The following is a 26,955-nucleotide window of genomic DNA, read 5'->3' on the forward strand; positions in this document are numbered from 1 at the left end:
ATTTCCTTTGCCTGTCTAATGAGTTTTGTGATTGTTAGTGGAGATCAGGCAAATCGGCTTCAGTTCCTTGTTTGCTTTATCACCCAGTTGCTTTATTACACATACTCCCACCTGTCTTGGCGAGTAGACGTTTAAGTAGTTTAAAATTTGTATTCATGGACACGTAGTATTTGATTTATGCCCATAATGGATTATTGGTTAAAGTCTAGAAACATACGGGACACTGGAGATGAAAAGCAGGTTAATGAACATCATAAAAATGAGGATAGTTTTGAAAATTAGCTTCAGGATGCTTGTTGATAGATCTGTAAGCTGTATTCATTTGATACAAATTCTCATATATGAGGTGTGTCTATTATTTTAATACTAAATGTTAAAAAGAAAAATATGGTGATTATTACATTCATTTTTTTTAAATTTATTGGGAATAAAAGCTATCCTCCCTCAAGTTTATTTGCATTTACGGATAGCACCCTGAAATCTCTCTTATCATTTAGAAATAAAACACAAAGGGTCTAAAATTAAACCACTAATTTACTTTAACTACTTTAAACAATTTAAATGCAAAATGTAAGATTTTTGATCATTAGCTCATGGAAGCATTTTTTTGGTCTGTTTTTGATACTATACTTAAAAATACTATTGGTCCCCAAGTATATGGTCTTTTTTTTTAATTTTTATTTTTTTCCTAAAGACTGGAACAAGTTGATTTCTGTGACGTACTATAAACACTATAGAAAGATTATTAATAAACTTTGTCATGATCTCAATAATTACTAATTTAAAATCAGATGTTTTAGGGGCACCTGGGTGGCTTAGTAGGTTAAGTGTCCGACTCGGGATCTCAGCTCTTGTCTTCGATCTCAGGGTCATGAGTTCAGGACATGTGTTGGGCTCTATGCCAGGAGTGGAACCTACTTGAAATAAATAAATGAAATGTTTTAAACTTAAAATTACTTTATCAAATAGCATACATTACAGATTCTTTAAAAAATTAAAAAGGAGTTTCTCAAGATTCTATTATTGAGAGGACTTGTGTTTCTAGAAGCTCTGAGCGAAGCATTTGGCTGGTGGAATGTATAGCAGGAAGAAGAGCTTTGGGAAGGGAAGGGAAACGTCTCCCTAGTTTCTGCACCTGGGAGTGACTTTGTGGAAATGTGCATATGTTGGCACAGACGAGAGCTAGCTTGGAATGACTTCCGAAGTCTAGTGGCCCTACTTGGTCCTTCTGTTATTGCAGAGTTGACTGTAATGATGAGTATCACCCAGCAGGGCTGCCAAGATCCCTACTTGTTTCTGGGGGTAAGGATGGCTGTCCGGAGGTAGCAAGTCATTTAAGGCTCCCTCAGAGGGCGTTCTCTTGGTGTTTGTCTGTTCTGTGTGGGAAAGAGGTTTAAAAACAGTAATCATAGGTGCTCCACCATTTGAAAGAATCCTAGGGAAATGCAGAAATATAAGTGCAATGTAAGGGAAGCATTTTTGGGATTGTGAAAGTATGAAGTATTGCTCATTAAAAAGGGGGAAAAATAGATGTGTTTCAACAAAGCTTTCTGTTAATTGAATATGTTTAAGTGGATTATGGTTCTCCATTTACATCTTTTATGAAATTGGACATGTTGTACTGGGGAAAAGGGCCTCTGGATATAATTTGCATTTCTTAAGAATGCAACAAATCAGTCACTGCATGCTTAAAATAATTATTTTCTTATAGAATTTTAACATTAATGCTAAAAAACATTACCAGCAGCTTTAATGTATTAATATTTTACCTAACTTATGCCCACTCAGACTGTTTTAGACCTAAACGGATGTTTATTTTGTAGCTGATAGCTGAAGTCCTCTTAGGAACTGTTAGCGTTGAAGTGGTGCAGTTGTTTGTTTTCGGCTTTAGGAATTCCTGAAAGTTAGCAGCCAACACAGATTAGTGCAAGTGGGGTTCCTAGAGGGCACACCTAGGATAGAATGATCACGTTTGAGTTTTTTGTGTATGATGGGGGGGCGATGGGGCAAATGAACTTGCGGCATAATCAATCCTTTTATTTCAAATGCTGCTTGGTAAATTTGCAAAAAAAAAAAAAAAGATCTATAAAACAGGAAGACTTAGGAGGATTTGTTTTGGACCCTTGCTGCTATGTGGAGTGCTGCTTGAGAAGAGAGAAGGAAAATATTTGAGAGCGTTGCTTCAAGTAGATACTCAACAAACTTTGGGTAGCCGCAACATTTTTTTTCAGAAAGGTTTAACTTTCCAGGAAGATGGTGGAAAGTTAGTGAATGATTCATGGGCAGGCAGTGTGTTAGACTCCTCTGGAACAGGAGGCAGATGGCAGGATGGAGCCTTGAAGAAATGCCAGAGTAGAGAAGGTAATTGGTCATTTTGATGAGTAATCTGTAAATTGCTGGTTACTTGAAATTTGAGGACTACATGTACATGTCTTTAGGTAAAATAGGCTTATGAGAGATAAAACGTAATCTGATGAGGTACTGATAATACATTAGGAGGAAATATAATTCCCACAAAAATCCTGTGATGTGGTTACTTTTGTGATACTTACATTTACAGGCGAGGAAACTGTGTCACAGGGAAGCTAAAGACACAAAACAAATGGTAGAGGCGGGTTATAGTTCTGGGCAGTCAGATTCCAGAGCTGACTTTCTCAGATGCTCTGTTGTGGTATCATGGGTAGAGAAGCATAGGTTCAGAATTAGGTTAAGTGAAAGGAACGTTAGAAATGATCTAGTCCATGCCCCTCATTCTAGAAATATGAAACGGAGGCTCTTCTAAAGAGATTGAATATCTTGCTTAAATGACTGACCCTGGAATGGACAGAACACCTGGGTTGTTTTCCAGTTTCCTCTTCTTACGCACATCTGGATGGGGAGATTTTCCTAGGACAAAGCCTAGGCTTCTGCCCTCAAGACTTCCAGTTCTTTTCTTCTTCTTCTTCTTTTTTAAGATTTTATTTATTTATTTGACGGAGAGAGAGAGAGAAATCACAAGCAGGCAGAGAGGCAGGCAGCGACAGAGGGGGAAGCAGGCTCCCTGCTGAGCAGAGAGCCCGATGCTGGGCTCCATCCCAGGACCCTGAGATCATGACCTGAGCCGAAGGCAGAGGCTTAACCCACTGAGCCACTTAGGCTCCCCATCTAGCTGTTTTCTAGGATGCTCAGCAGAACAGGTGTTAAAGCTTTTCTTCTCTTCCCCACTCTCTCCTCTCTCTCCCTTCTCTTCCCATTCCCATCTCAAGTGTACATGTTTTTGAGACTGTCTTTGAGTCTTCTAGGTCTGAGAAAGGGTAGATTAGAACTTTGAATTTTTGCCATGTTTATGAGAATACATAAGGTAGAAGATAGGTTCTACTGTCTAATGGAGACCCTAAGTAACAGTGGCTTAAAAAGTTAGAATTTTATTTTTCTCTCACATAATACTTTGGGTAATTTGAAGATTCCTTCGTGTTGGGACTCAGGTTCCTTCTGTATTACTGCATTGCATCTCTAGAGTGTTTCTATCATCTGTATGATCCAAAATGGTCCCAGCTGTCCTCCAGCCTCTGCTGTGGGGAATGAGAAGCTTCACACACCATGTCCACATACATACTATTAGCCACGAGGCTACACAGCTGTGAGCGAGGCTGGAAAACGTAGTCTTTTTTTTTTTTTTTTTAGATTTTTATTTATTTATTTGACAGAGAGATCACAAGCAGGCAGAGAGGCAGGCAGAGAGAGAGGAGGAAGCAGGCTCCCCTAGAGAGCAGAGAGCCTGATGCGGGGCTCCATCCCAGGACTCTGAGATCATGACCTGAGCCGAAGGCAGCGGCTTAACCCACTGAGCCACCCAGGCGCCCCTGGAAAACGTAGTCTTTACTCTGATCAGCCACAAGCCCAACCAGAAATTGCCCCTCGTGGCACCCTGTGGTGTGTTAGTTGAAGTTCATAATTTTCTTTGGATTTCCAGGTGAGACTGGAAAAGTATGTAGCCAGGATAGTAAGTGCTGAGAATTTGGGCATCCCTGAGGCACAGGTTCTTCTCCAAATAGAGCTGAGTAATGTTGGGACATTTTGGTTACAAAGACTTCACTTTGTCACATGTCTGAATTTCTGTTTGGATTTTAGTTATTCCTGATTTAGTAGTATGGGTGAAAAGTTGAAAAGAATTGATATTTTCAGTTTACATTCAAACTGCGTAAACATTATCTGAGGATTCCTCTACTACTCTGAGGAATGAATAATTTAGTTTGATTTTCCTTTAAGCCCAAATAAAGAAGATGAAGAGTAAATTTATGATAAAGCTATAGTATCTGTTACAGTGTCCTGTCATTTGTCATTGCTACTCTGTCTTGAAAGCTTTGCAAAAAGCAATGGTTTTGTTATTTGTTATTGAGATATAGTTCCTACAAATAGATATTTAAAACCTTTTGGTCTTAGCGAGTGATTTTAATGTGTACATGTACTAAGCAACTTTTTACAAAATGAGAGTTTGGTACATTGAATAATAGCTTTTACCAGAGACGCTTCAGGCGGTGAAACCCCAGCGAGAAGTTGTCAGATTCCGTTTTAAGGAAGCAAGACTAAATTCTGATAGGTGTTTCCTACTAAGTATAAATCCAATCAGCAAGCAAAGAACATTAAATGTTTTATTTTGCTAGTGGCAGCAGAGAATATAATGATAGATATAATAGTGTAAATTTATAGTCAAAGTTATATTTTCTTTTAGCCTATGCCTCTGTGGAATAAAATAAATAGGACTCTCTTGTCTGTCTCACAGCCAAAATGGACAATTTATCGAGTGATTTTCTAGAACATCCCCAAATGTAGTGACTCTGTAGCAGTGACTGCGGCGTATAGGAAATGGATTTCCATAGAGCTTTACTATCATTATGTTGTGGGTTATTTGTTGCATGATGTAGAAAATTGTATCAGTGGTTATCTTTCATTGCTTTTATCTGACTTAGCTTAACCTCAGTTGATTGCTTAAGTCAGTGACCAAGAATTTTTCATCAGCTGTCCTTGATAACGTGTTATCATTCATCATACTAGGACCATTGGTGGTATCAATTGGAAAAATCTAAATGGAAGACAAAAAATTAAATGCTACTTGAAACAATGAAGTGCGAAGAGAGTATTTTGGCTAAGGCTCCCTCTCCCCCATTTTCTTCCTGTATTTAATATGGCTATCGAATATTCTTTTTCTGACACTTTGGATCTCATAATTTTCAATACAGAACTCTTCAGCAAGTAGCCCTCGTGTGCTGTGCTTCTAGGTGGCACCGTTAGGAACCATGCTATAACTTCCGCTCCCCCAGACATTACAGTAATGGTATATAATCGTACTTTCTTTGAGTGATTTGCCTTTTAAGAATACATAGTTTAGGACGCCTGGGTGGCTCAGTGGGTTAAGCCTCTGCCTTTGGCTCAGGTCATGATCTCAGGGTCCTGGGACCCAGTCCCGCATTGGGCTCTCTGCTCAGCTGGGAGCCTGCTTCCTCCTCTCTCTCTCTCTGTCTGCATCTCTGCCTACTAGTGATCTCTCTCTGTCAAATAAATAAATTAAAAAAAAATCTTAAAAAAAATACATAGTCTATTATAATGAGGTGTAGGCAGGATGGCTATGGGGTAAAAGGGAAAAACAAAAACCAATTTTCTTTTCTCAAATCTTGTGGTGCTCAATTTCAGACTCTTTAATCCCAGCTGACTCCTTTTTGGTATAAGTGAGATTTGAATGTCTGTTCTGCTAACCTGATACATTTTGTACGTTTGAAAACTGGAATTTATTGTCTGTTCAAGTTTTTAAAAAACAATTTCTTAAATGAAATTAGGAAAGTAAAAATGTATTTTGGCAAAAAAGTCCAATTAAGTATAAAGAATGAGAAAAATGACCCATTCCTCCCAAATTCAAAGACATCATTATTATCACTTTATATATATCATTCGAAACTATATATTTATATGTATTTCTTTGTGATGGTTTCCTTATGCTTTTTTCAGTACTGGACGTACAGTGTACAAAACAACATGATCAAATAATGTGACCAAACAATGTGATCAGTTTAGTATCTTGTCCTTTTTGCGTAATTGTGAGACTCTTTTCATGGATTAATATTCTTTAAAAAAACATGTTAATATTAGCACCATCTTTCATAATATGGCACTTCTGTATTACTGTTGGACCATTTCCCTGTTTTTGGGTATTGAGCTTGCCTCCCGTTTCTCATTGCTTTATGTGTAAAATATAGGTTGCTCTTCCTTGTTGTCTAAATCTTTCTCTTTGCTACTGACCTTCCTGTTTCTAACAGTATTTAAATGGGCCATGAAAATGAATTTTTAGGCAAGGCTTGCTCAACATCAGTTTTACTTTACCCTTCGGTCTCCTGATCATCCATCATAATCCATGATTTTAGCAGTATTCAAAGACAATGAAAGAGATTAAAATTCATTCTTGATACTGTCAGATCAAATTCATTTACAATAAATACATGAACCTTGGAGATCAAAAGCTGAAATACTAATGTAATTGGGCCTCAACTTTAGGCCAGATCCTGAATTCTCATGAGAGGCACAGCACACTTTTATCCTTTTTCAGGTTTTTGTTTAAATTCCAGTTAATGCAGTGTGATATTAGTTTCAGGTGTACAATTTAGTGGTATGTCACTGAATACAACACCTGGCGCTTATGTCAAATGCCCTCCTTAATCCCATCAGCCATTTTACAGTCTTCCCCCCTCCCCGCTCTCAGTGCTGTTCCAGCTCCCTTCAGTTTGTTTGTTTGTTTCTTTCTTTTTTTTAATTACATGATCTTTTCTGTATGATGAAAAAATTGTGATCTCTTGGGAAATACAGTGTTGGCTCAATGAAATATTATACAGTAGTCAGGATTTTAAAAATCCAATGCTGGTGGCTCTTCAGTTGAACAGAATTTCATTCTGATTTGTAATGTTCATCATTGTCCTTAAAATACCTTCTCAGTTTATTTCATTTCATTTTCAAGAGAAACCTCATTGGAAATTTATAGATAAGAATGTAAGTCACAGAGGATAAAGTCAGGAAGAGAACACAGATGTCTTTAAACCTGGTTCTTAAAATACTTTTGCTGTGCTTCTCAGTGAGCTCGGTTTTTCCATTTCAGAGAAATCAAATAAGATGTGTTAATCTATTTCACAGTCCTATGATGTACACACACACACACGCACAATGGTTGTGATTGCGAAATGGAGATCTTTCATGTGTGATGTTTTATACTATTTTCATTATTTGATAGTCATGCTTCAGATGCATATAAATTTAAATCTGAACACTTTATACTATTAAAGATATTTTTATATTACATTTATGTCTTATTTTTTACTGTTAAATCCTTTATAAACTGTATTACAGATAAAATATGTTAAAGCCACTTAAAAATGTTAAAAGATGCAGTAAAATTAATTTGGATTCATTTAAATGACAACTCATTTAAATGACGAAATTAGAGAAGCTTTTTGTTTACTTAGAGTAGCAGGGTGGGGGATGGGGTGGAAGAGAGGGAGGGTTTGGTAAGAAAATTCCTTGCAGGGAATTCTCAAATTATTTAGCAAATTATTTTATGCAATTGTCATGTACATTAGCAATTGCTATTTACAGACAGTAAGTTGGTATTCTAATTATTGGTTTTGTTAGAACAGTTCTAGGGACCTTTACCTGATAACATGTTTTAAAAGGCTGGATCCAGTTGCTAAAGGTACTTAAAAATGACATAAATACATTTTTCTTAAAGTATCTTACATATTTGGATTGTACTCATTCTTGCTGCCTTCCTATAATTTATGCTAGACAGTTTTCTCTTATATGCTGTAGTGAAAGCTAATTTATTTTTGGTATTTATAGAGAAATTATTCCTTACTAAACCTTCACTTCCTTCATTTCAAGAAAGTCTCTCTGTGAATTATTATTAGACAATTTAGAGCGGGTAACTTTAAATCTTTCTCTCATTTTCCTGGAATACAAAAATGATATGGCCTATTGAACTTTGTTTGGTGTTAATTCTGGTATTGTCATTTATGAAACATAGAGTTTTAATTGGCCAACTGATATTGTCACTTATGAAACATAGAGTGTTAATTGGCCAAGAATCATCAGATGTGGACACTGTTGATGGGAAGCGTGCTATGTTTGGGAAGTTGTTCTCTTAAAGGCATTAACCTGAAAATGTCTGTGAGTGCTTAATAATGAAAACATTAGAACAGTTGGTGGGTAGATGGGTATCATCTTGTGTCTGTGTGTATTCTTGATGTCTAACAAATGAGCTGAAGTCTATTGGCTGCCATTTGTACCCACCTTTCCATTTCCATTGAATTCCTGATGGAGCCCTCATCCTTTGAGGACCTATCTTGAGGAATCGGGAGAAAAAATTAGACAAGTCAATGATTGACAGAAAGTGGTTTCGGATATATTAAGTAAAATCAAGGCGATATGTAAGAATGGGACTGGGCAAATGTGATTTTAGTGATTATGGAGAGAGAGGAAGGTACTAATGCTTGGGCATCTCGGAGCAAAGCTCACATTGGGGGAAGGCATTTTGCAGCCCCCTGCAAATTTTATCTGTGTTTGGAAACTTCATATTACTATCAGTGCATTATTTGCGACTATCAGTGGCGGTCATACACACCACAAAGTAGCTAGGTTTCCCATGTTTTTCTTGTACCAGAGTGAATATTCTAGCTCAGTCTCAAACAATGATGCTCAGTGGTGGGGCAGCACTGCTTCCAGGTGGGCATTTTATTTATTTTATTTTATTTTATTTTTTACTGTGTGATGCCATTTATATGAAGTACATGAATAGGCAAAACAACTTTTCTATGATAATAAAAGACAACAGTGGGTGCTGCTCTGGGGAGTGGGGGATGGGGGAGGCAAAATAGGAACTGATTGGAAAGGAGCCCAGGAGAGTTTTCTGAGACAATGGAATGTTCTAGATCTTTTTTTAATTTTATTTTTGTTAACATATAATGTATTACTTGCTTCAGGGGTACAGGTCTGTGAATCATCAGTCTTACACAATTCACAGGACTCCCAGGTGGGCATTTTAGAAATTCGTTGGGGAGCTCCTGGTGTTTAGTGGTATGGGCAGGGATCTAGAGGTCTTGCAGTGCCTGAGAGAGTTCTGTCCCTTGAAGAATTGTCCTGTGGCCTCAATTTTCTGAATGTCCCATCAGAAATTCATGCAATTGAAAACCTGCTTACTTAGCCCAGAACTTAATATATAAGCAGACTGTCAGTTCTGCATGGTTTTGAGATATACTGAATTTTCTGAGAATGTAGCTGCTGGGTAGCAATAGTGAAAGCTGTTGCCTTTGTGGTGACTTAATATATAAGCTCAAGGGGCGCCTGAGTGGCTCAGTGGGTTAAGCCGCTGCCTTCGGCTCAGGTCATGATCCCAGGTCCTGGGTTCAAGCCCCACATCGGGCTCTCTGCTCAGCAGGGAGCCTGCTTCCTCCTCTCTCTCTGCCTGTGTCTCTGCTTACTTGTGATTTCTCTCTGTCAAATAAATAAATAAAATCTTAAAAAAAAAAAAAAAGGAAGCACGGTACTTGGGTGTAACTTTAAAAAAATATATATATATAAGCTCAAGATTCAGGCTGATACATCTTCTAATGTGGTTAGGTTTGAGCATTTATATGGTGAAAAGCCATTATTTTATTACACATTAGTTTCTTTTTTCTTTTTTTTTTCTAATAGAAAACTTAGGGTGTTACAGTGATTAAAAATTTTTGTGTCAAATAATTGTCTATTTTCAGGGTAGTAAAGGGCATATTACAAAATGTTTGCTGAAAGAAAGCAGCATTGTATCTGGTAAGGGTGAAAACCACTGGTCTCAAAGAAAGCATCTGTTTTCATTACTACCTTGGACAGCCCTGGGTATTCTAAAAGGTTTACATCCTGAAACCTACATAGCACACAGTGTAAGTTATAAAAGTGAAATGTTACTGAAAGAGAAAAGTGTTTTACCGTCTTTCTCTGTATAACACTGATATTGAGGAAATTTGTGGATTGTTAGGAATATATAATCATGATAAAAACATAATCACAATAAATGTTTTACTATTTTCTTCTGCTCAGCCTAACTTTACTATGGGTGATTTATTTTACTCCTAGAGAAAAAGGTTAAGTACATTCTTGGATTTAAAGACAGAACAAGGCCTTTGGTATTGAAATCCCCCCCGCCTTTTTTTTAGAGGGGGAGAGAGAGGAAGAAAGGGAGAGAGGGAGGGCAGGGGCAGAGGGAGAGAATCTTAAGTAGGCCCCGTACCCAGTGTGGAGCCCAACATGGGGCTCCATCCCACTGCCGTGAGATCATGACCTGAGCCGAAATCAAGAGCTGGAGGCTTAACCAACTGAGCCACCCAGGCATCCCCGCAGTCTCGTGTCTTAAAGATGGCATAATAAGCAGCTGTGATCAGCTGATTCACAGCTTCCATAATGCTTTCCAGAGTAGCATTTTTCCTTTACTAGAGATGACGACTACATTGAAATTCTGTTTTCTTTACAATAAGTAGAGATTTGTTACTTTAGATGAAGGACAAAATAGCATGGCTATCGATACAATTTTACTTCAAAAAAGAGGCTGATCTAATTATCACAGTATGAATTAAATTAAAAAAAAAAACAAAGCTCAGGATATTGAACTACAGCTTAATGAAAAATATAATACTGATGTGTATTCTGCTTTCTCACAGTTTTAATATATTTGAAGTACCATAAATAAAATATGAATTAAGCATGGGTGTTAAATCTGAATTGCTTTTTTAAAAACTTCCCCAGGAGAGGCCATTGTTCTGAAGTCATTAGCTCATGTGTTAAATAGGCCCTTTTGGCACCTTCCACTTGATGGGCTATAAATGCAGGCAGTGGAACCCAGAGGTCTGTCTGTGGTCCCTTACTATTTCTACTGGCTAGTAGTGGGCCAGTATCTAAAATAGGACTCTGTAGTTTTCTTCCTTCTCAAAAGGGCCATAATTAGGTCAGACATTTTATTTTTATTCGAGGGAAGAAAAGTCTTGAGATTGGGGTCCGTTGACATTTCCCAGAGCTGTGGACAGTTAGGTGGATTAGAGGGTGGCTTTTATTTTCAGGCTTTCGAGTCTTCTTTTCTTGGGCTCTGATTACATACAAAGATAATTTAAAGACTCCCTGAGAAAATAATGTTGGTCAGAGTTTAAAGAACTAAATATCCTATTTATTATTTTGTTTATTTGTTAATCACTTATTTTATTAGTGATTAATGGATTTTTGGATAAAATACAAATTTTCTTGCTAAAAAGCACACACTAGTTCATAACAATAGGAAGAGGGAGGATTGATTTATGAGTCTAAGTGTTGGAGTGGTATTTGACTTTATATTTACCAAAGCAAATTACTTAGGGAAGGACATTAGTCTTGGTTAAAGCTTTTTAGCACATGAAGTGGGCTTGTCCACTCCTCCGTCTCACTGTTATAAAATATACTTTAAAAATTGTACTGTGAACTTTGCAACAGGGTGGTAATGAGGAAAGTGGACTGGAATATAATATATAAATTTTAGTTGGGCTTCATTCCTGTACATTAAACTACCATATCCTAACGAGTAATGTATACGTTGTGTTCTCTAATCTACTCTCCAGAAACAACAACTAGCATTCCTCAGCCTCTTACAGTTTTGTTGTAGATTATTCATTATGGCCGCCCTTCAAACATGCACAGATTGGCACTTTTTGTGAAAATCATCTTTTATTTATAAATTTTCCACCTAGTTCTCGTTTTATTTCTAAATTTGTTGGAGAGGCCTAACCCTGCTGCCCTCCATTGCTCTCTTCCCACTGATTCCTGATGCCCACACTGTCCGATTTCCATGCACTCCATGGGATAATAGGTAATTGTTAGCCGTGCTGCCAGATCTTCTCCAGTGCGCAGCGGAGGCTGTAATTCACGGAACCTGGAATTGGCCATGGAGTCCTCCCACACCAGCACCCCAAGCAGCTACTGCCATTGATTGGAATTGGCGCAGGAGATGAAATCTATCATTTGTGCACATGGTATCTTGGTTCATTTCTTCCTTTCCATTCCATTTCTTCTTTGCCCCTAATGGTGTTCGTTCTTTCACTCCCCTCCTTCTTCTGATGTATTTTTAAGGCCTAATCCTTACACTTTTTTCTCTTCATGCATTTTTTTTTTCCCCCAGAATTCACTAAGCTCAGCTCTGTAATAGTCATTCCCAAGTCAGCATTTCCTGCCAAGCCGCAAATCAAATCTGAATTTCAGGTTCAAATATCTAATTGCCTACAATTCCATGTGGTGATTCTACCATTACTTTCAACTGACTATGTCTGAAATGGAACTCATTATCCTTGTTGCCCACACAGCCTCTCCTTCTTAATTGACCATCATGGGTATTAATTTCCTGGCATCTGGGTGCACCTTTGACTTCTTTCTCCTTCTGTCAGTCATGGAGGATCAGTTTTTCCACGAAAGCTCTTGTATCTTCCACGCTGTCTTTACTGCCAGTATCCTAAGCTCAGGTAGGTGTTCATCACCTCATGCCACTGTCTCAAATTTGAGCGACCATCAGGATTGCCTGGAGGGCTTGTTAACACATGGAGTGCTGCCCACTCCCCCCACAGTGTTTGATTTATGGGTCTGGGCTGGGGCTGAAGTTCCTGGTGCTGCAGCTCCATGGGAAGGGAGAGAGGTGGGCCTGGGGGATGAGGCTACACTTTGAGAACCACTCATTCATTGCCATATGCTTTCCCCATCCTGTTTATCTGCAAACCTGTGCCAGAATAAATTTCCTATAACACCCTGTTTGATTGCATTTTTCTGTATGTTTTTTTAAAGATTTTATTTATTTGAGAGAGAGAAAGAGAAAGTGAGAGACAGAACATGAGTGGAGGGGAAGGGCAGAGGGAGAAGCAGACTCCCGGCTGTGCCGGGAGCCTGACCTAGGACCTGATCCCTGAGATCAAGACCTGAGCTGAAGGCAGATGCTTAACCAACTGAGCCATCCAGGCGCCCTGCATTATTTCCATATTGTAATAACTGTTCTTGGTACCCTATTTCTAAACATTTTGTATCCCAGTTCCTGCTTGGTTTCCAGGCCTCCTCATGATTAGGCGTAATTTACCCTTTTATTTTTTTCTTCCTACAAACGTGCTTTTTGGGGGGTTCCTTTTCATTTCTTTCTTTTTTTTTTTTTTTAAAGATTTTATTTATTTATTTGACAGACAGAGATCACAAGTAGGCAGAGAGGCTGGCAGAGAGAGAGGAGGAAGCAGGCTCCCTGCCGAGCAGAGAGCCTGATGCGGGGCTCGATCCCAGGACCCTGAGATCATGACGGGAGCTGAAGGCAGAGGCTTTAACCCATGGAGCCACCCAGGCACCCCTCATTTCCATTTCTAATGTAGGTCCTTGCTCATGTCCCACCTCCTTCATGAAGCACTCCATGACTGCAGCAAGCCTTGGTAAACCTCAAGAGCACAATTTTACTAACTCAGGCTACAATCTCTGATGGTTGGGACCATATACCTTCATCTGTTATAAAGCCTAGCATAGGATTAAGTCAATGTGCATTTCCTATATAGTGAATTGATGGATTTCCCTCGTTTGTGTTATTCCTAGGGGTTACTTGATTTCGAAGAAAATAAACAAAAATAAGTTCATATGATTGGCCGTAGAAGAGCTTAAGCATTGAAACCTATGGCTAGTACAGGAAGTTCATAATGAATACCCATCTGTCTCTCCTTTATAAATATTATACTGTCAGTAGTGCTGGTTCCAGATTTTTTAAAATAAAGATCTATTTATTTATTTGAGAGCGAGATAGAAGAGAGAGGGCATGAGAGTTGGGGGTAGTGGGGATGGGCAGAGGGAGAGAAAGATTCTCTGCTGTGAGTATGAAGCCTGACCTGGGACTTAACTCCACAACCTTGAGATCATGACCTGAGCTGAAATCAAGATTGGAGGCTCGGGGCGCCTGGGAGGCTCAGTGGGTTAAAGCCTCTGCCTTGAGTTTGGGTGGTGATCCTAGGGTCCTGGGATCGAGCCCTGCATTGGGCTCTCTGCTCAGCAGGGAGCCTGCTTCCTCCTCTCTCTCTCTGCCTGCCTCTCTGCCTGCCAACTTGTGATCTCTATCTGTCAAATAAATAAATAAAATCTTAAAAAAAAAAAAAAAAGATTGGAGACTCAACCCACTGAGCCATCCAGGCACCCTGGTTCCAGATTTTCTGAAAGGAGGGTCCAGGAGCAGAACCCTGGTGATGGTGGCAGTGGTGTGGGGGTGGGGTGGGGTGGCGGGGGAGGGGAGCTTATCTTGAATTTCTTTTTTGAGGAGCTGTTATACTTTTTACTTTCATTGTATGTGCTTTTGCATTGTATATGTTTGTTCTAAATCTTCCCCACCTCAAAAGTTGATGACTTATTTTATGCAACAACTGATGTTTGATTCTACAGATCAAACAATTAGTGCATCCTTTTTGAACATCTGTCATATCCTGTACAATGTTGCATCTCCCTCTTTTAGTTTTGCCTTGTCTGTGAAGCCTAGAGGCTGTTTTTGGTAGTTTGCTGGGTGGGTATCCGACAGTTTCTCCAAATGAGGAGTGTCACTTCAAGCAACTGACCATGTATGTTGCCAGTGATGTGCTCTTTTATTCCTTTACCTTCAATTTATTGGGCTTTTAGGGGAAGTGGAGGCTTAAGCATGAATTCAGTTCCATGAGGTTCCCATTCAACCTGTGTTTTCAGGGGAAGGGCTCTTGGCTTTTAGAGATTTTCTAGCTTGGGCCCTTCAAGTTTACAGATGAACTATCCATCCATGGCCTAGAGTAATGGTGTGATTTTGAGCAAAATCACAAAAACCAATTGTGGCAAAGCCTAGATTAAAGGGGAACTCCCTTCGTTTCTAGCTCGGTCCTCTTTGCATTTCACGGGTCTTTCCAAGAAATGTTTGAGTATGGCCACGCTCAGGACTACCGAAACAAAATGGAAACAGGTTTGGGTGATTTTGGTTCTTTATTTGGGGTTGGAGAATTAACACTGTTTAATTTATAGTTTTATCCCCCGTGAACAAAACACATCCATTTATGAAACACAAAAAATTAAGCTATGCATCAAAAAGCAATATCCAGAGGTAATTATTATTTTTTAATTTAAATTATAGATCTTACTTTCCTTGAGGCTTTGTGAGGTCTTGCAACTATTATTCAGGATATTGAGACATGAAATACTAGATGTACCTGGTTCTCAATACTGGTTTTATGAATTATCTACTTAAAAATGTGGAAACTGTAGCATGTGATTGATGAGCTTGTCTGGTGCTCTTCGGCTTCTGTGGCGTAGTATTGATGTGTGTTTTTCCATAGAATGGAACGTGGAAACAGTCGCCGCGAGTGCTGGTTGTGGAGGAAACAGTAAAGTCGACTTTATTTGCATATTGTCCCGTTCAAATTAGAAATTTACAAAGGTATATAAATCCCGATGGAACAGCAGTAATACAACAAAATAAGCCATTAACTCGATGCTGCTAATGTTTAGGTGGCCACACTCTGTCCCACTGTGCCTTCTGATTCAATATTTATGGTTATGAATGTGCATTTACGGATTTTCATTCTAACACTGTCATTAACTGTGTCGTATAGGTGGCCTCAATTAGCCAGGTATCTCGACAGACAGCATTTGTTTGAAGGCAGTCTTAGGATACATTATCCTTGGGTGATAATGAATGTAACTGTCAACTGAACATCACACTTAGTATACTCCCCTGTGTTGTGTGTGTATGTGTGTGTGTGTGTGTGTGTGTGTGTGTGTGTTTAAATCAGGTTTATTTGTCTGCCAAGTAAATGGTGCCACAAATGGGTAATGGCAAACCGTTACATGTTTCTTTTTAACCTCAGAGATTTCTTCTTGTTATCTTTTGACTCTTTTCCCAGTCAAACCCCGTACCTTTTATAAGATAAGGAGGGGGACAGGATTTATCCTGCAACCCATGCTGTGAGTCATTGAGTTCCAATATACTGTGTGCTGTATTTCATTGATTGCATGGGTGCTCCCATTATTCTACTTAAAACAATCAGTGCTCTTTTTGTATTAATGAATTTATTGAAATTATCAGATTAATGGGTATTTCTACACAGCTGAAAATTTAATTTGGCAGTGTCTCATGGTATAAGCTGGGGCTCAGCTGTCTCAATCCTGGCAGAGCCTCAGTCTTTTTGTAACATCTGCTGCTTGTGTTATGCAGTTACCTACATGTATGTCCCTCTTAGAGCAGATCTTTGTAGTTTCCCTTCAGTGTTTTTAAACTGGCATATGAAAATAATAAGCATTATAAATCTGGACATGACATGTATCAACAAATGGTAAAACCGGAAAGAGAACTGGAGTAAAGAAAAAGATCCCAGAGGACCTGACATTTTGCTAAGAGGCAAGCCATCATTTTTATTAAGTAACTTTTGGAGATTGTTTAAGAAATACTGTAATTGGGGAGGGAATTATAGTGTAAGGATGTTGCAAGGGAAATGAAGGGAAGGGAAAGTCCTAGTCATGTCCATGTTACAAAGGACATTGATATGTCCCCTGAGATTCAGGGAATCTGTATAAATCTTGAATCATAGCTTCAGTTTCAATTTTTTGTTTTTTTCATAGATGATGAGGCATTCATGAAGTTCTTCCATCGTTTGGGGTCTGTTCTCCATTCAAGGAACTATCTTGAATATTCTGTTCTCCATTCAAGGAACTATCTTGAATATTGTGAATCCCTCTTCTCACTTCTTCCTTCCTTGTCTTGTCCTAGTTTAAGAAGTTTCTGAAAATGCAATTTGGACACAAGTCGTATAACATAGAAGGCCGGTGAAGCAAATGGAATTTATGCTACACTTTCTCTGAGAATTAAGAACATGGTATTCTATTCCTAGGAATACTAGGCTCTGTAATAAGTAGGAGTTTCTTATTTAATCCTGAACCCAAATGAGAAATTCAGATTCTTAGAATCTCTAAAGAATTTAAGTTCTTAGAAATTTAGAATGTGGCCAAGAGGAGTAAAAGATTTTGCTAGGTAGTAAAGAATTAGTGTACTAACCAAAACATTTGTTTAGAAGGGTGTTTACTAAAAACAAACACAAATTTGTTAGGAATCATGAACTGCTTTCAACCATACAAATATTTATTATATTCAGTAATAGTTTTAAAGGGGCACCTGGGTGGCTCACTCGTGGTTAAAGTGTTTGCCTTTGGCTCAGGTCATGATCTTAGGGACCTGGGATCGAGTCCCACATTGGGCTCTCTGCTCAGCGGGGAGTCTGCTGCTCCCTCTACCTCTCCCTTTGTGCTCTCTCTGTCTTTCTCAAATAAATAAAATCTTAAAAAAAGTAATAGTTTTAAAGAAAGGATTTAGGGGGACACCTGGGTGGCTCAGTTGGTTAAGCAGCTGCCTTCGGCTCAGGTCATGATCCCAAGGCCCTGGGTTCAAGTCCTACATCGGGCTCCTTGCTCACAGGAAGCCTGCTTCTCTCTCTGCCTCTGCCTGCCACTCTGCCTGCTTGTGCTCTCTCTCTCTGAGAAATAAATAAAATCTTAAAAAAAAAAAAAAAAAAAGGATGTAGGGCCAAACTTGCTATAATACATGCAGTTGAAACACTGGTTGTTTTTTTCACATGTTCTTTGGTCAGTGTTGGGTCATCTACAACTAATTGAGAAAATGCTAGTGTTTGTATACGTTAAGATACATTTGCCATTGAGAGAGACAATGAAGTGGTTTTTGAGGAGATTGTTTTTTTTTAAAGTATAGGGTTCAAGAATGTGAAGAAAATACCCTTTTGTCTTAACACATTTTAAAAGCAAAGTGTTGTATGTATGTCAAAGCTGTGGAAACATACTTACTGAGCTTGAAATAGGTTTGCAGATTTCCATGGCAAATCTGATTTATGTGGCTTGAACAGTTCTCTTTTTTCCTTTTTTTCATTTTACAAACTTTGCCAATCCCTAAAGATCTGCTTGGAAACTCCCTGTGCTAATAGGCAAGGTTGGCCTTTCCTGAGCTTCTCTTAAAGTAGCCCATCCTGAGACACTGACCTTTTAATTTAATAACAGTTTTATTTGAGAAAATGTTCAGATCCTGGGAGCTCAAAAGAGTGTTTTCAGAAGGGCCATTTTAAATAGTGGTCTCCACATGGTATATCTTTTTCCCTTCTCTGCTTTGGACAAGACCCATCAGAAGAAATAATATATTGTTGCTTTCTGTATTCTGTTGATTTAAAAACAAATAGCATGAAACTTAGATTTGCTCAAAACCCATTACTGTACTGGTTTACTTCCCTGCCTTGGCTTTGATTTGCTATTTTAGATTTTAAACTCTTTATGCTAGGTCATGTTTTATCTTTTGTTATTTTAAATTCTCACTTGTAGCTAAGGTAATTACTTTTTCAGCTGTGACCTTGGATGTGAGACCCAATATTGTATTTTTTTTTTCTTTTTTCTTTTCCAGAAATAGCTGGGGTGTTAGAAAGACAGCTGTGCTTTGATCTCTTTACTGACCGAAAGTGATGTCAACCATTTGGTGACCTTGGGCACGTCTTCTTCAGTGGTCTCAGGAGTTTCTGGCCCCTTGCATCCCTTTGTGGTGCTTTCTCAGCCACCCCTCTCCCTTGTGGCCTACCTAGATGACACCACCAGTGACCTCCATCCTTTTCTCCACCTCACCCATGGCGGGTGGAGGGGCTCACAGGATAGGCAGGATGGTATAGAGAAAGAGGATAAGCCTTAACGCTACACTTCCCTTCTCTGCAGTCTCTGCTGCATGGCTTCCTTCCCAACCTCCCAGCTGGTCGCCATTTGGTAATGGAGTCCTTACTGTTCCATTTTAGGTTTATCACATCATCATTAAAAAGCTCTCTGCGGATTTTGGCTTTTCCCATAGTAGGAAGCTCCTTATATAAACAGCACCATGAAGACCTGGAGACTTACTGGCTCACTTAGAAAACCGATCCCATTGCTGCGTACTCAGACCTTGTACGCTGAGGTTTCCCTGAAGCCTAGTTCTAATTGTTTGAATGAAATGCACTTGAATTGTGATCGAGACTTTGACTGAATTTTGCCTGAGAAAAGTGTTGCTGTGATAATTTGAAAAAGTCCGGGGTGGGGGTGGGGGAGCGGTGTGATTGTGCATGTCAGCTTTATTCTGTGTAGATTCTAACTGGTATGGGAAACTCAAGAGTACAGTTTGTGTAGTAGTAGTTGGGTTAAATATTTGTTTCAGTTTTTGCTACTCATTAGAGCTACCAGCTGTGAACAACTTGAAAAAATGTGCGATGATGTTTTGCTTGTTTATGAGAAGTAGCTGGAAATGTGAAAATTGTCACCTTGTGGAGTACATAGTCTATAACTTCATAGCCAACTGACCCCCATATAACCCAGTGGCTCCTGATTTTGGATGAGAAAAATAAAAACTCAGGTAGGTTACCTGATTGATCCAAAGTCTTGCTGATGGAAAAACAAAGACTGTTCGGACTTTTTGTTGAGCTGTTGCCGTCTGTAGTGTCTCTGCTGATGTTTGTATTATTTTAAACCTTGAATACTGAAAAAGTCTTTTAAGATTTGCCTGAATGCAGACAGAATTCTCTCTTCTCGTTTTGTTCTTGATTTTCTGTGACCTTTTCAAAGCCAAGACTTGTATCTTTCTCATGTTACAGACTGTGAAGTAGGAGAGAAGCCAAACAGCAGTGTAGTATATAGATCAGAGGGACCCTGGAGAACATCCAGTTGAGAACAAACAGCCTTTTGAGGAAAACTGTACAGAGAGCCTAGTAACTTCCCTCTCAGGTCCTCCAGATTGTTGATGGCCAAGTTTGGATTAGACCTCCAATGGTATTGATTCCTTTCTCTGATTCCTTGTCCATTTTTCTGTTTTTATATTATTTTCTTTTTTCTCTTTACAGCTTTTTTGAGAGGGATATACATTTTGTTAATCTCTTCATCAATGTGGGCATTTAGGTTGTTTTCATTTTTGGTATATTGCAAATAATGCTACCATAAATATTTTCAATTCTTTTGAGTATATACAGTACCTAAGTGTGGAATTGCTAGATCACGTGGCAGCTGTGTTTAGCATTTTGAGGAACTGCCAAAGTGTTCTCTGTGGTGGCCACAGCATTTTACATTCCTATCAGCAATGTATCAAGGTTCTAATTTCTTCACATTCTCACCGGCACTTGTTAACGCTTGTCTTTTTGATGATATTGGGTTTGAACTGGTATATCATCTTAGTTTTGATTTGTGTTTCCCTGATGATGAATGCTGTTGAGCCGTGTTTCATGTGCTTATCTTTTTTAGAGAAATGCCTGTTTCTGTCCTTTGCCCATTTTTAATTTTGTTGTCTTTTTGTTTGTGTATTCTGGATACAAGTCTCCTGTCAGCTATAGGATTTGCCAGTATTTTCTCCCATTCTGGGGGTTGTCTTTTCACCTTGATGGTGTCCTTTGGTGTTGTTTTTGTTTTCTGATAATCCATACCTAGGAGAACCTGTCCTTATGACCTTTTCCATATCTTCATTGTTATTGCCCAGTGTCAGCTAAATTTTTAAGGTTTTTCATATTCCGTTGTAATTCAGTTTTTGCATATGCCCTGAGACAAGGCACTTACAACATGGAGATCATCACATAAAGTGTCTGCCTGGTTTTCCACCTAACAGGCTCCACCATTTGAAGTACTTCTTAAGTCCTGTGTGTACTCTTAGATCTTTCCAACTTTTTCTGGTGCTTTCTTGGTCATGATTTTAGGTAGTGTGTTCCTGGTAAAGCGGAAATAGTCTCTGCTTATTTCTTATGGATGGGTCTTAAGCAAAATATAAAATTTGTCTATTTTATTTGCTATCATAGCTGTAAGAATCTTTATAAAACATACCATACAACATCTTCCATTTGGAAAGACCAGATGTGTCAAATCAAGTTACCAGGTATTTAGAAAGCTCCAGCTGTCTTCTCAGCACTTTTCTGTGTCTCTCTGCAATTGTTGGCACTTGACGTTGAATGACATATTTTCCAAAAAATATGGCTTTAAAATGTTCATAAATCATAAATGCCTTTTTTTTAATAAGTTGTGGGAAGATGCATATAACTACAAATGATTTACTGTCATAAATGGTTTTTTAAAGTGTTTAATTATATTGGGTACCTGGGTGGCTCAGTGGGTTCAGTCTCTGACTCTTGATCTTGGCTCAGGTCTTGATCTCAGCATTGTGAGTTCAAGCCCCATATTGGGCTCCACACTGGGCATGGAGCCTACTTAAAAAAAAATTTTTTTTTTTGAAGTGTTTAATTATCAAATGGGAATGCTTTGGTGTCATTTTCCTCTCTGAAGTCCCTCTCTTAAGCCTCTCTTCTCCTTAGACATGATTGTCAGACTTTAATGATAGGACATCATTTTAAAGAATTTGTACTTAATGGCTCAGTCCCCAGTGGGCAGAAAGCAGCTCCTTGAGTTTATTATACATTTTGGCAGGTGTGGAAATTTCTAGGTCTCCAGGGAACTTTCAATTAAATTACTCCTGAAGTGCACTAATTGGTCTTTTTTACAGTGTTTAGGTAGTTCCAAGGAGACACTGACCAGATGGGCAGAACTTAATGGGCAGAACTTTGCCCATTAAGATCTAGCCTCAGCTTTATCTTCTGGAGTGTTTTCTTGCTTTTGTTTTTTAAGATAATGCTGATTTTCTCTCCTTCTACTCTTTATTGATCCTAGTTTCTGATGAAGAATTGAAGAGAAGAGTGGCTGAGGAGCTGGCATTGGAGCAAGCCAGGAAAGAGTCTGAAAACCAGAAACGGTGAGTTTTGTGGTATATGAGAGCGATTTTGCTGCCCTCTTGTCATAATTACAAAACATTTTTGGAGAGGAATGATTGTAATAAGACTCATTATTTGTGTTTGGCTGCACTTCAGGATGTGTTGAGCATGAGAATGTGGCCATTTTCAGTTTTGGATTGTGCTTGTGACAGTGTTACCCTCTTCCCACACTTGAGTATGACCACTGTATCTCTTGTGTGGTTCTTAGCTACATGATTGCTGAGAAGTTTCCTACTCTGTGAGAAGTAGTTCTTGGGGATTCTCCAGGCATTTCTTAGGCGAGTTTCTTCCAACAAACGCATTTATGATTGAAAATTGTATGGTCTACAATGGTGTTAGGGCTTACAATATTGTAGCTAATGATGAATGTCATATTTGACATAATGTCCATATTAACACTAATTAACTCTAATTAGTAATGTACTCACTTTAAAAAGCTGAAGACGTTGCGGAAATATGTAAAATTGGAAATTTAAAATCCTCCGTAATTCTGTCCCATTCTTGAACATTTTAGTCTTTTGTATATCTATGCAATTATTGTCATTACTAATACTACTAACAGCTGAAAGAATGTTCACTGAAGTGTTCTTGTTACAGTAGAAAACTGGAAGCAATCCAAATGCCCATTAAGGGGACTGGATGAATGAATCATGGTACATGCCTGCAATAGAATACTACACAGTCAAGTAGATCCTTATGTGCTGATTCAGAAGGATGTGGAAAGGCCATAAATTGGAGAAAAGCAATGTTCAAAACAGCATGATAATATTTTCTTTTAGTAAAAAATACTACTTTTAAAGATTTAAAGTATATCCTTATTCATAAAAGTATGTGAATACATTTTAATCCAAGATAGAGTCAAGTGCTTCCCATCTGTGCTATTTCTGAAATTTGCATTTAGCACAGACTTTTATTATATAATCATGTGAATGTCTTTCTGCTGTGAATACTAGGCACATGCCTACCATGTGTAGATGCCTAGTATGTATTTGTTTTTATTTTGGGCTGCTTAACTATTTTGTTTGTGAGAGCTAAATGGAGTCTAGTCCTCACTGACCACAGGACCTTCAACGTATAATTTAACCTGGGCCTTCAAGATTTTATTTCTAAACTGAGGGATTTGAAAATGTTCTCTAATATTTCTTTCCCTTTGACAGAGTGCTAAGCTATCTCTAATTTGCTTGAAATGTCTGGAAAAGGACATAAGTTTTAGATTCAGACCACCATTTTCTCAGGAAATAGGGAAGGCTCATGGCTTAGGGTTTTAAAAAATCAAGATGTAATTAGTACTGCTAAAAGGGTCTGTGTGTATTTCAATAGTTTCTTACGCTTTATAATTACTTAATTGGGTTAGGTTGATGGAATATATAATTAGAGAGTGAAGTTTAAATATTCAAAAAATTTCAGATCATTTTCATTAAGAAGCAAAGAAAATCGATACATTATGGTAGAATTTCTTGTCTTTGAAATTTTATTATTTTTAATTGATTTTTATTTTAATAAGGCTTTTTTGGTTAGACTCTCATATTTACTTTGATTATTGTACTTCACATAGGAGTTTTGTATTCCTTCCTCCCCATACAGTACAGGTTTTTGGTTACAGTAACGCCTTACTGTAGTGTTTGGTTTTTGTTTTATGGTCCCCCCCCCCCCCCCGCTTTGTTATTCAACTCCCATTTGATCTGCTGTGGTCTGTGGAAGGGTAAAGGGCACATGAGATGAATAAAAGGTGCCAGTGAGATCCAATTTCATATCTCATGTGGACTGGGGTTGGCAGCCTCTCTGTAAACTGGACAAATGACTGTTGATAAGGAATTTATTTTCTGTCACCTTTAAGGAGAACAGAGGGTAGTACAACCTTTTTATTATTTTTTCTTATATAAAAAAATTTTGTTTGAAGGCTTCTTCATGAAAACTTCCAGCTGTCAAATCTTGGCAAAAAGTGTGTGTTTGTCTATATGATAGTTCTTAGTAGAATCAATAGTTACTTTTTTTTTTCCTTCTCTTTCTACTGGAGAAGAAAATTTAGAAAAAGCATTAAAAAAAAAATTCTTGGGCGTCTGGGTGGCTCAGTGGGTTAAAGCCTCTGCTTTCAGCTCAGGTCATGATCTCAGGGTCTTGGGATCAAGGCCTGCATTGGGCTCTCTGCTCGGTGGGGAGCCTACCCCCCTGCCCCCCCTCCCGCCTGCCTCTCTGCTTCCTTGTGATCTCTGTCAAATTAAAGAAAAAAAAATCTTAAAAAAATTATTTTTTGAGAGAGCACGCAGGGGCGGGGAGGGGGCGGTGGACAGAGGGAGAGGGAGTGAGAGAATCTTGAGGGAGCGATAGATCACGTGGGGCTTGATCTCACCACCCTGACATTATGACATGAGTCGTAATCAAGAGTCAGATGCTTAACTGACTGAGCTACCCAGGAGCTTCACATGAAGAAAGTTCATGTGTAGTCTTTTATTTTTATTTATTTATTAAAAAGATTTTATTTATTTATATGAGAGAGAGAAAATGAGAGAGCACAAATGGGGAAGGGGCAGAGGGAGAAGCAGGCTGCCTGCTGAGCATGGAGCCCAATGTAGTAATCCATCCCAGGACCCTGGGATGAGGACCTGAGCCAAAGGTAGATGGTTAATCGACTGAGCCACCCAGGCTCCCCTATGTGTAGCCTTTTAAAAGCAAGTTTTTGGAGTCAAGAAGCATTTAATACATTATTGTATCTGTAGCCTTAATTGAATAAAGCTTTGTATGCCATTTTAGAGAATGGTTCCTTAGGCCATTGTTCTGTCACTTGTATACATGCTGATTACTAGTCTTACCTTGCTCTCAGGTGCCCACATAATGGTAGGTGAGTTCTCAAGCACTTAAGATTGGCACATAGACACACATATATGTAAGGAACCAAATTTGTGCAAAAAGGACTTTGGAAATCGTATTTCTTTTTTTCTTATAGAATATTTATTATCATTGTATAACCTTTTTATTATGGACATTTTAAAGCACACTGAAAAGCAGAAAAGAGTACAATGAATCCACAGGACCCATCATACTGTGTTAAACAATTTTGGTTTCATCTGTACCCCATTCGCTCTGCCTATGTAGGGAATGGTAAGGGAACAGTAACATTTTTACTAAGGGAACAGTAACATTTTTGGTAAGGGAACAGTAACATTTTTACTAAGCTGGTGAACTCTCTGGCAGGGAAATCTAAAATGTCTTCTATCAGGCTAGCTTAAAGAAGGACCTTTGTTTCAGTTGGGTTTTTGGTTGAAAGACTGAAACTTAACTCTGGCTAACTTAGGAAGCAAGAACATTTTGAGAAGCATATAGGGTAGCTCAAAAGAATCAAAAGGAAGACGAGAGACCCACTCTAGCTAGTGAAGAACTGGGTACTGCTGAAACTGTACACAGTGGGGAAGAAGTAATTCCATAAAAGGAAATCAGGATGAAGGTTTTACAACAAAGGAGAAAGGATGGTGGGTGGCTAAATTTCATTGAATTGAAGATACTATTGATTTTAGGAAGCATTTGGTATACCACTAAGAAAAAAATTGCTGCAAATTATAGCAATAATGGTTTATCTCTTAGAAATCTTATTGAAAGAGCTCATTAAGATTTCATTTGAATTTTTAAAAACCTATCACTTGTGTATCCATGAAAAAGGAAAACGTAAGCAAAATAAATAGGCTAAGGCAGTATTCTGTGTCTCTGGGGATACTTCGGACCCCAGGGGACATGAGACCATGTCTGCAGACATTTTTGGCTGTCACAGCTTGCTTGGTGTCATTGGCATCTAGCAGATCCAGGCCAGGAGCGCTGCTGAGCGGCCTGTAATGTGTAAGGTAGCCACGTCCCCACCCCAGACAAAGAATTTTCTGGCTCACTATGTCACTAGTGCTGCTAGTGGGAAACCCAGCGTGAAGGGCTTCTTAAAACTTGCTCCCATTGGGTCAGATTCTTCCGATCACTCTTGGACTCAGGGTCTGATGTTCTTGTTCTGTGCCATTGAAACCTTGGCACCACAGCATTCTATCAAAGATGGTTCCGCTGTCATTCCTGGGATTTTCCCAGGCTGCCAACACCAGTTGTGCAAATTTTGATGTCACACACTGGCTGAGGCAACTGTGCAGGACTGCCCGGTGGCAGACAGCAGTAGTGAGATGCTTTCAGGAGGGGAAAACATGGAAGACGGTGGTCCTGGATCCATATTCTGCTGTTATAGCCCACACACCCTGAAAGTGCATTTGTGCCAGCTCGGAAGGCACTTCCCGCGTGTCTGTCTCATGTTCCATCTGGTGCAGAAGGCCTTTGACGGTGCCTGGCAGTGCCACACGTATGTAGATCCCGTCCAGGAATCGTTCAGACAGAAGATATTTCGGTAGGCCATTGAAAATGTACCTGAACTCCTTTCATTTAACTCTCCACTCAGTCTCACATGCAGATGTAGCCTCGTTAAAAGTTGCTTTATGTGGTCCCTGGTTGGCTCAGTGGGTTAAGCCTCTGCCTTTGGCTCAGGTCATGATCTCAGGGTCCTGGGATCGAGCCCCGCATCGGGCTCTCTGCTCAGCCGGGAGCCTGTTTTCCCCCTCTCTCTGCCTGCCTCTCTGCCTACTTTTGATCTCTGTCAAATAAATAAATCAAAATCTTTAAAAAAAATAAATAAAAGTTGCTTTATTAGGAGAAGGGCTCTTCTAAGACCAGTGACCATACAGCTGATTGTAAGCTCTATGACTATATAGTGTACCCTTTCTTTGCTTTCTTTGCTTGCTCTGCTTTTCTCTTTTTTTCTTTCTTTCTTTCTTTCTTTCTTTCTTTCTTTCTTTCTTTCTTTCTTCCTTTCTTTCTTTCTTTCTCCTTCCATATCTAAGAAAACATTTACACATGGAATCTCAATTCAGGTTACTTTAGATCTGATTCTGTCTCATGAAAATCTGCAGTGATTTGCTTAGTTGACAAGCTGATACCCCCCAAATCACTGACGTAATATTAGTACACACGCTAAAATTGATGGGTCTAATTTGGAATCCTAGTTTTGCTTACCACAACATCTCATGGATGGAATAGTTCTTTGGTGTATTGGGAGTCAAGAATAAATTAAATGCCCGTGTCGGCAGTCTGTTTTTGCTGTTAT

General features: G+C 38.8%; 1 protein-coding gene across 3 annotated transcripts in view; it reads left to right on the top strand.

Annotated features, from left to right (window-relative positions):
- LOC111151953 (coiled-coil-helix-coiled-coil-helix domain containing 3) overlaps window positions 1-26,955 on the top strand; it is a 277,584-nt gene that overhangs the window by 35,884 nt on the left and 214,745 nt on the right. For all 3 annotated transcript variants that reach the window (XM_022510195.1, XM_022510194.1, XM_022510197.1), the window contains exon 3: window positions 21,733-21,814. In XM_022510195.1, coding sequence (XP_022365903.1) covers window positions 21,733-21,814 — 82 coding nt within the window. The remainder of the gene's footprint in view (window positions 1-21,732; window positions 21,815-26,955) is intronic.

This window comes from Enhydra lutris, unplaced genomic scaffold, assembly GCF_002288905.1.
Source record: "Enhydra lutris kenyoni isolate GAN:26980312 unplaced genomic scaffold, ASM228890v2 scaffoldscaffold27, whole genome shotgun sequence".
Classification (NCBI taxonomy): Eukaryota; Metazoa; Chordata; class Mammalia; order Carnivora; family Mustelidae; genus Enhydra; species Enhydra lutris.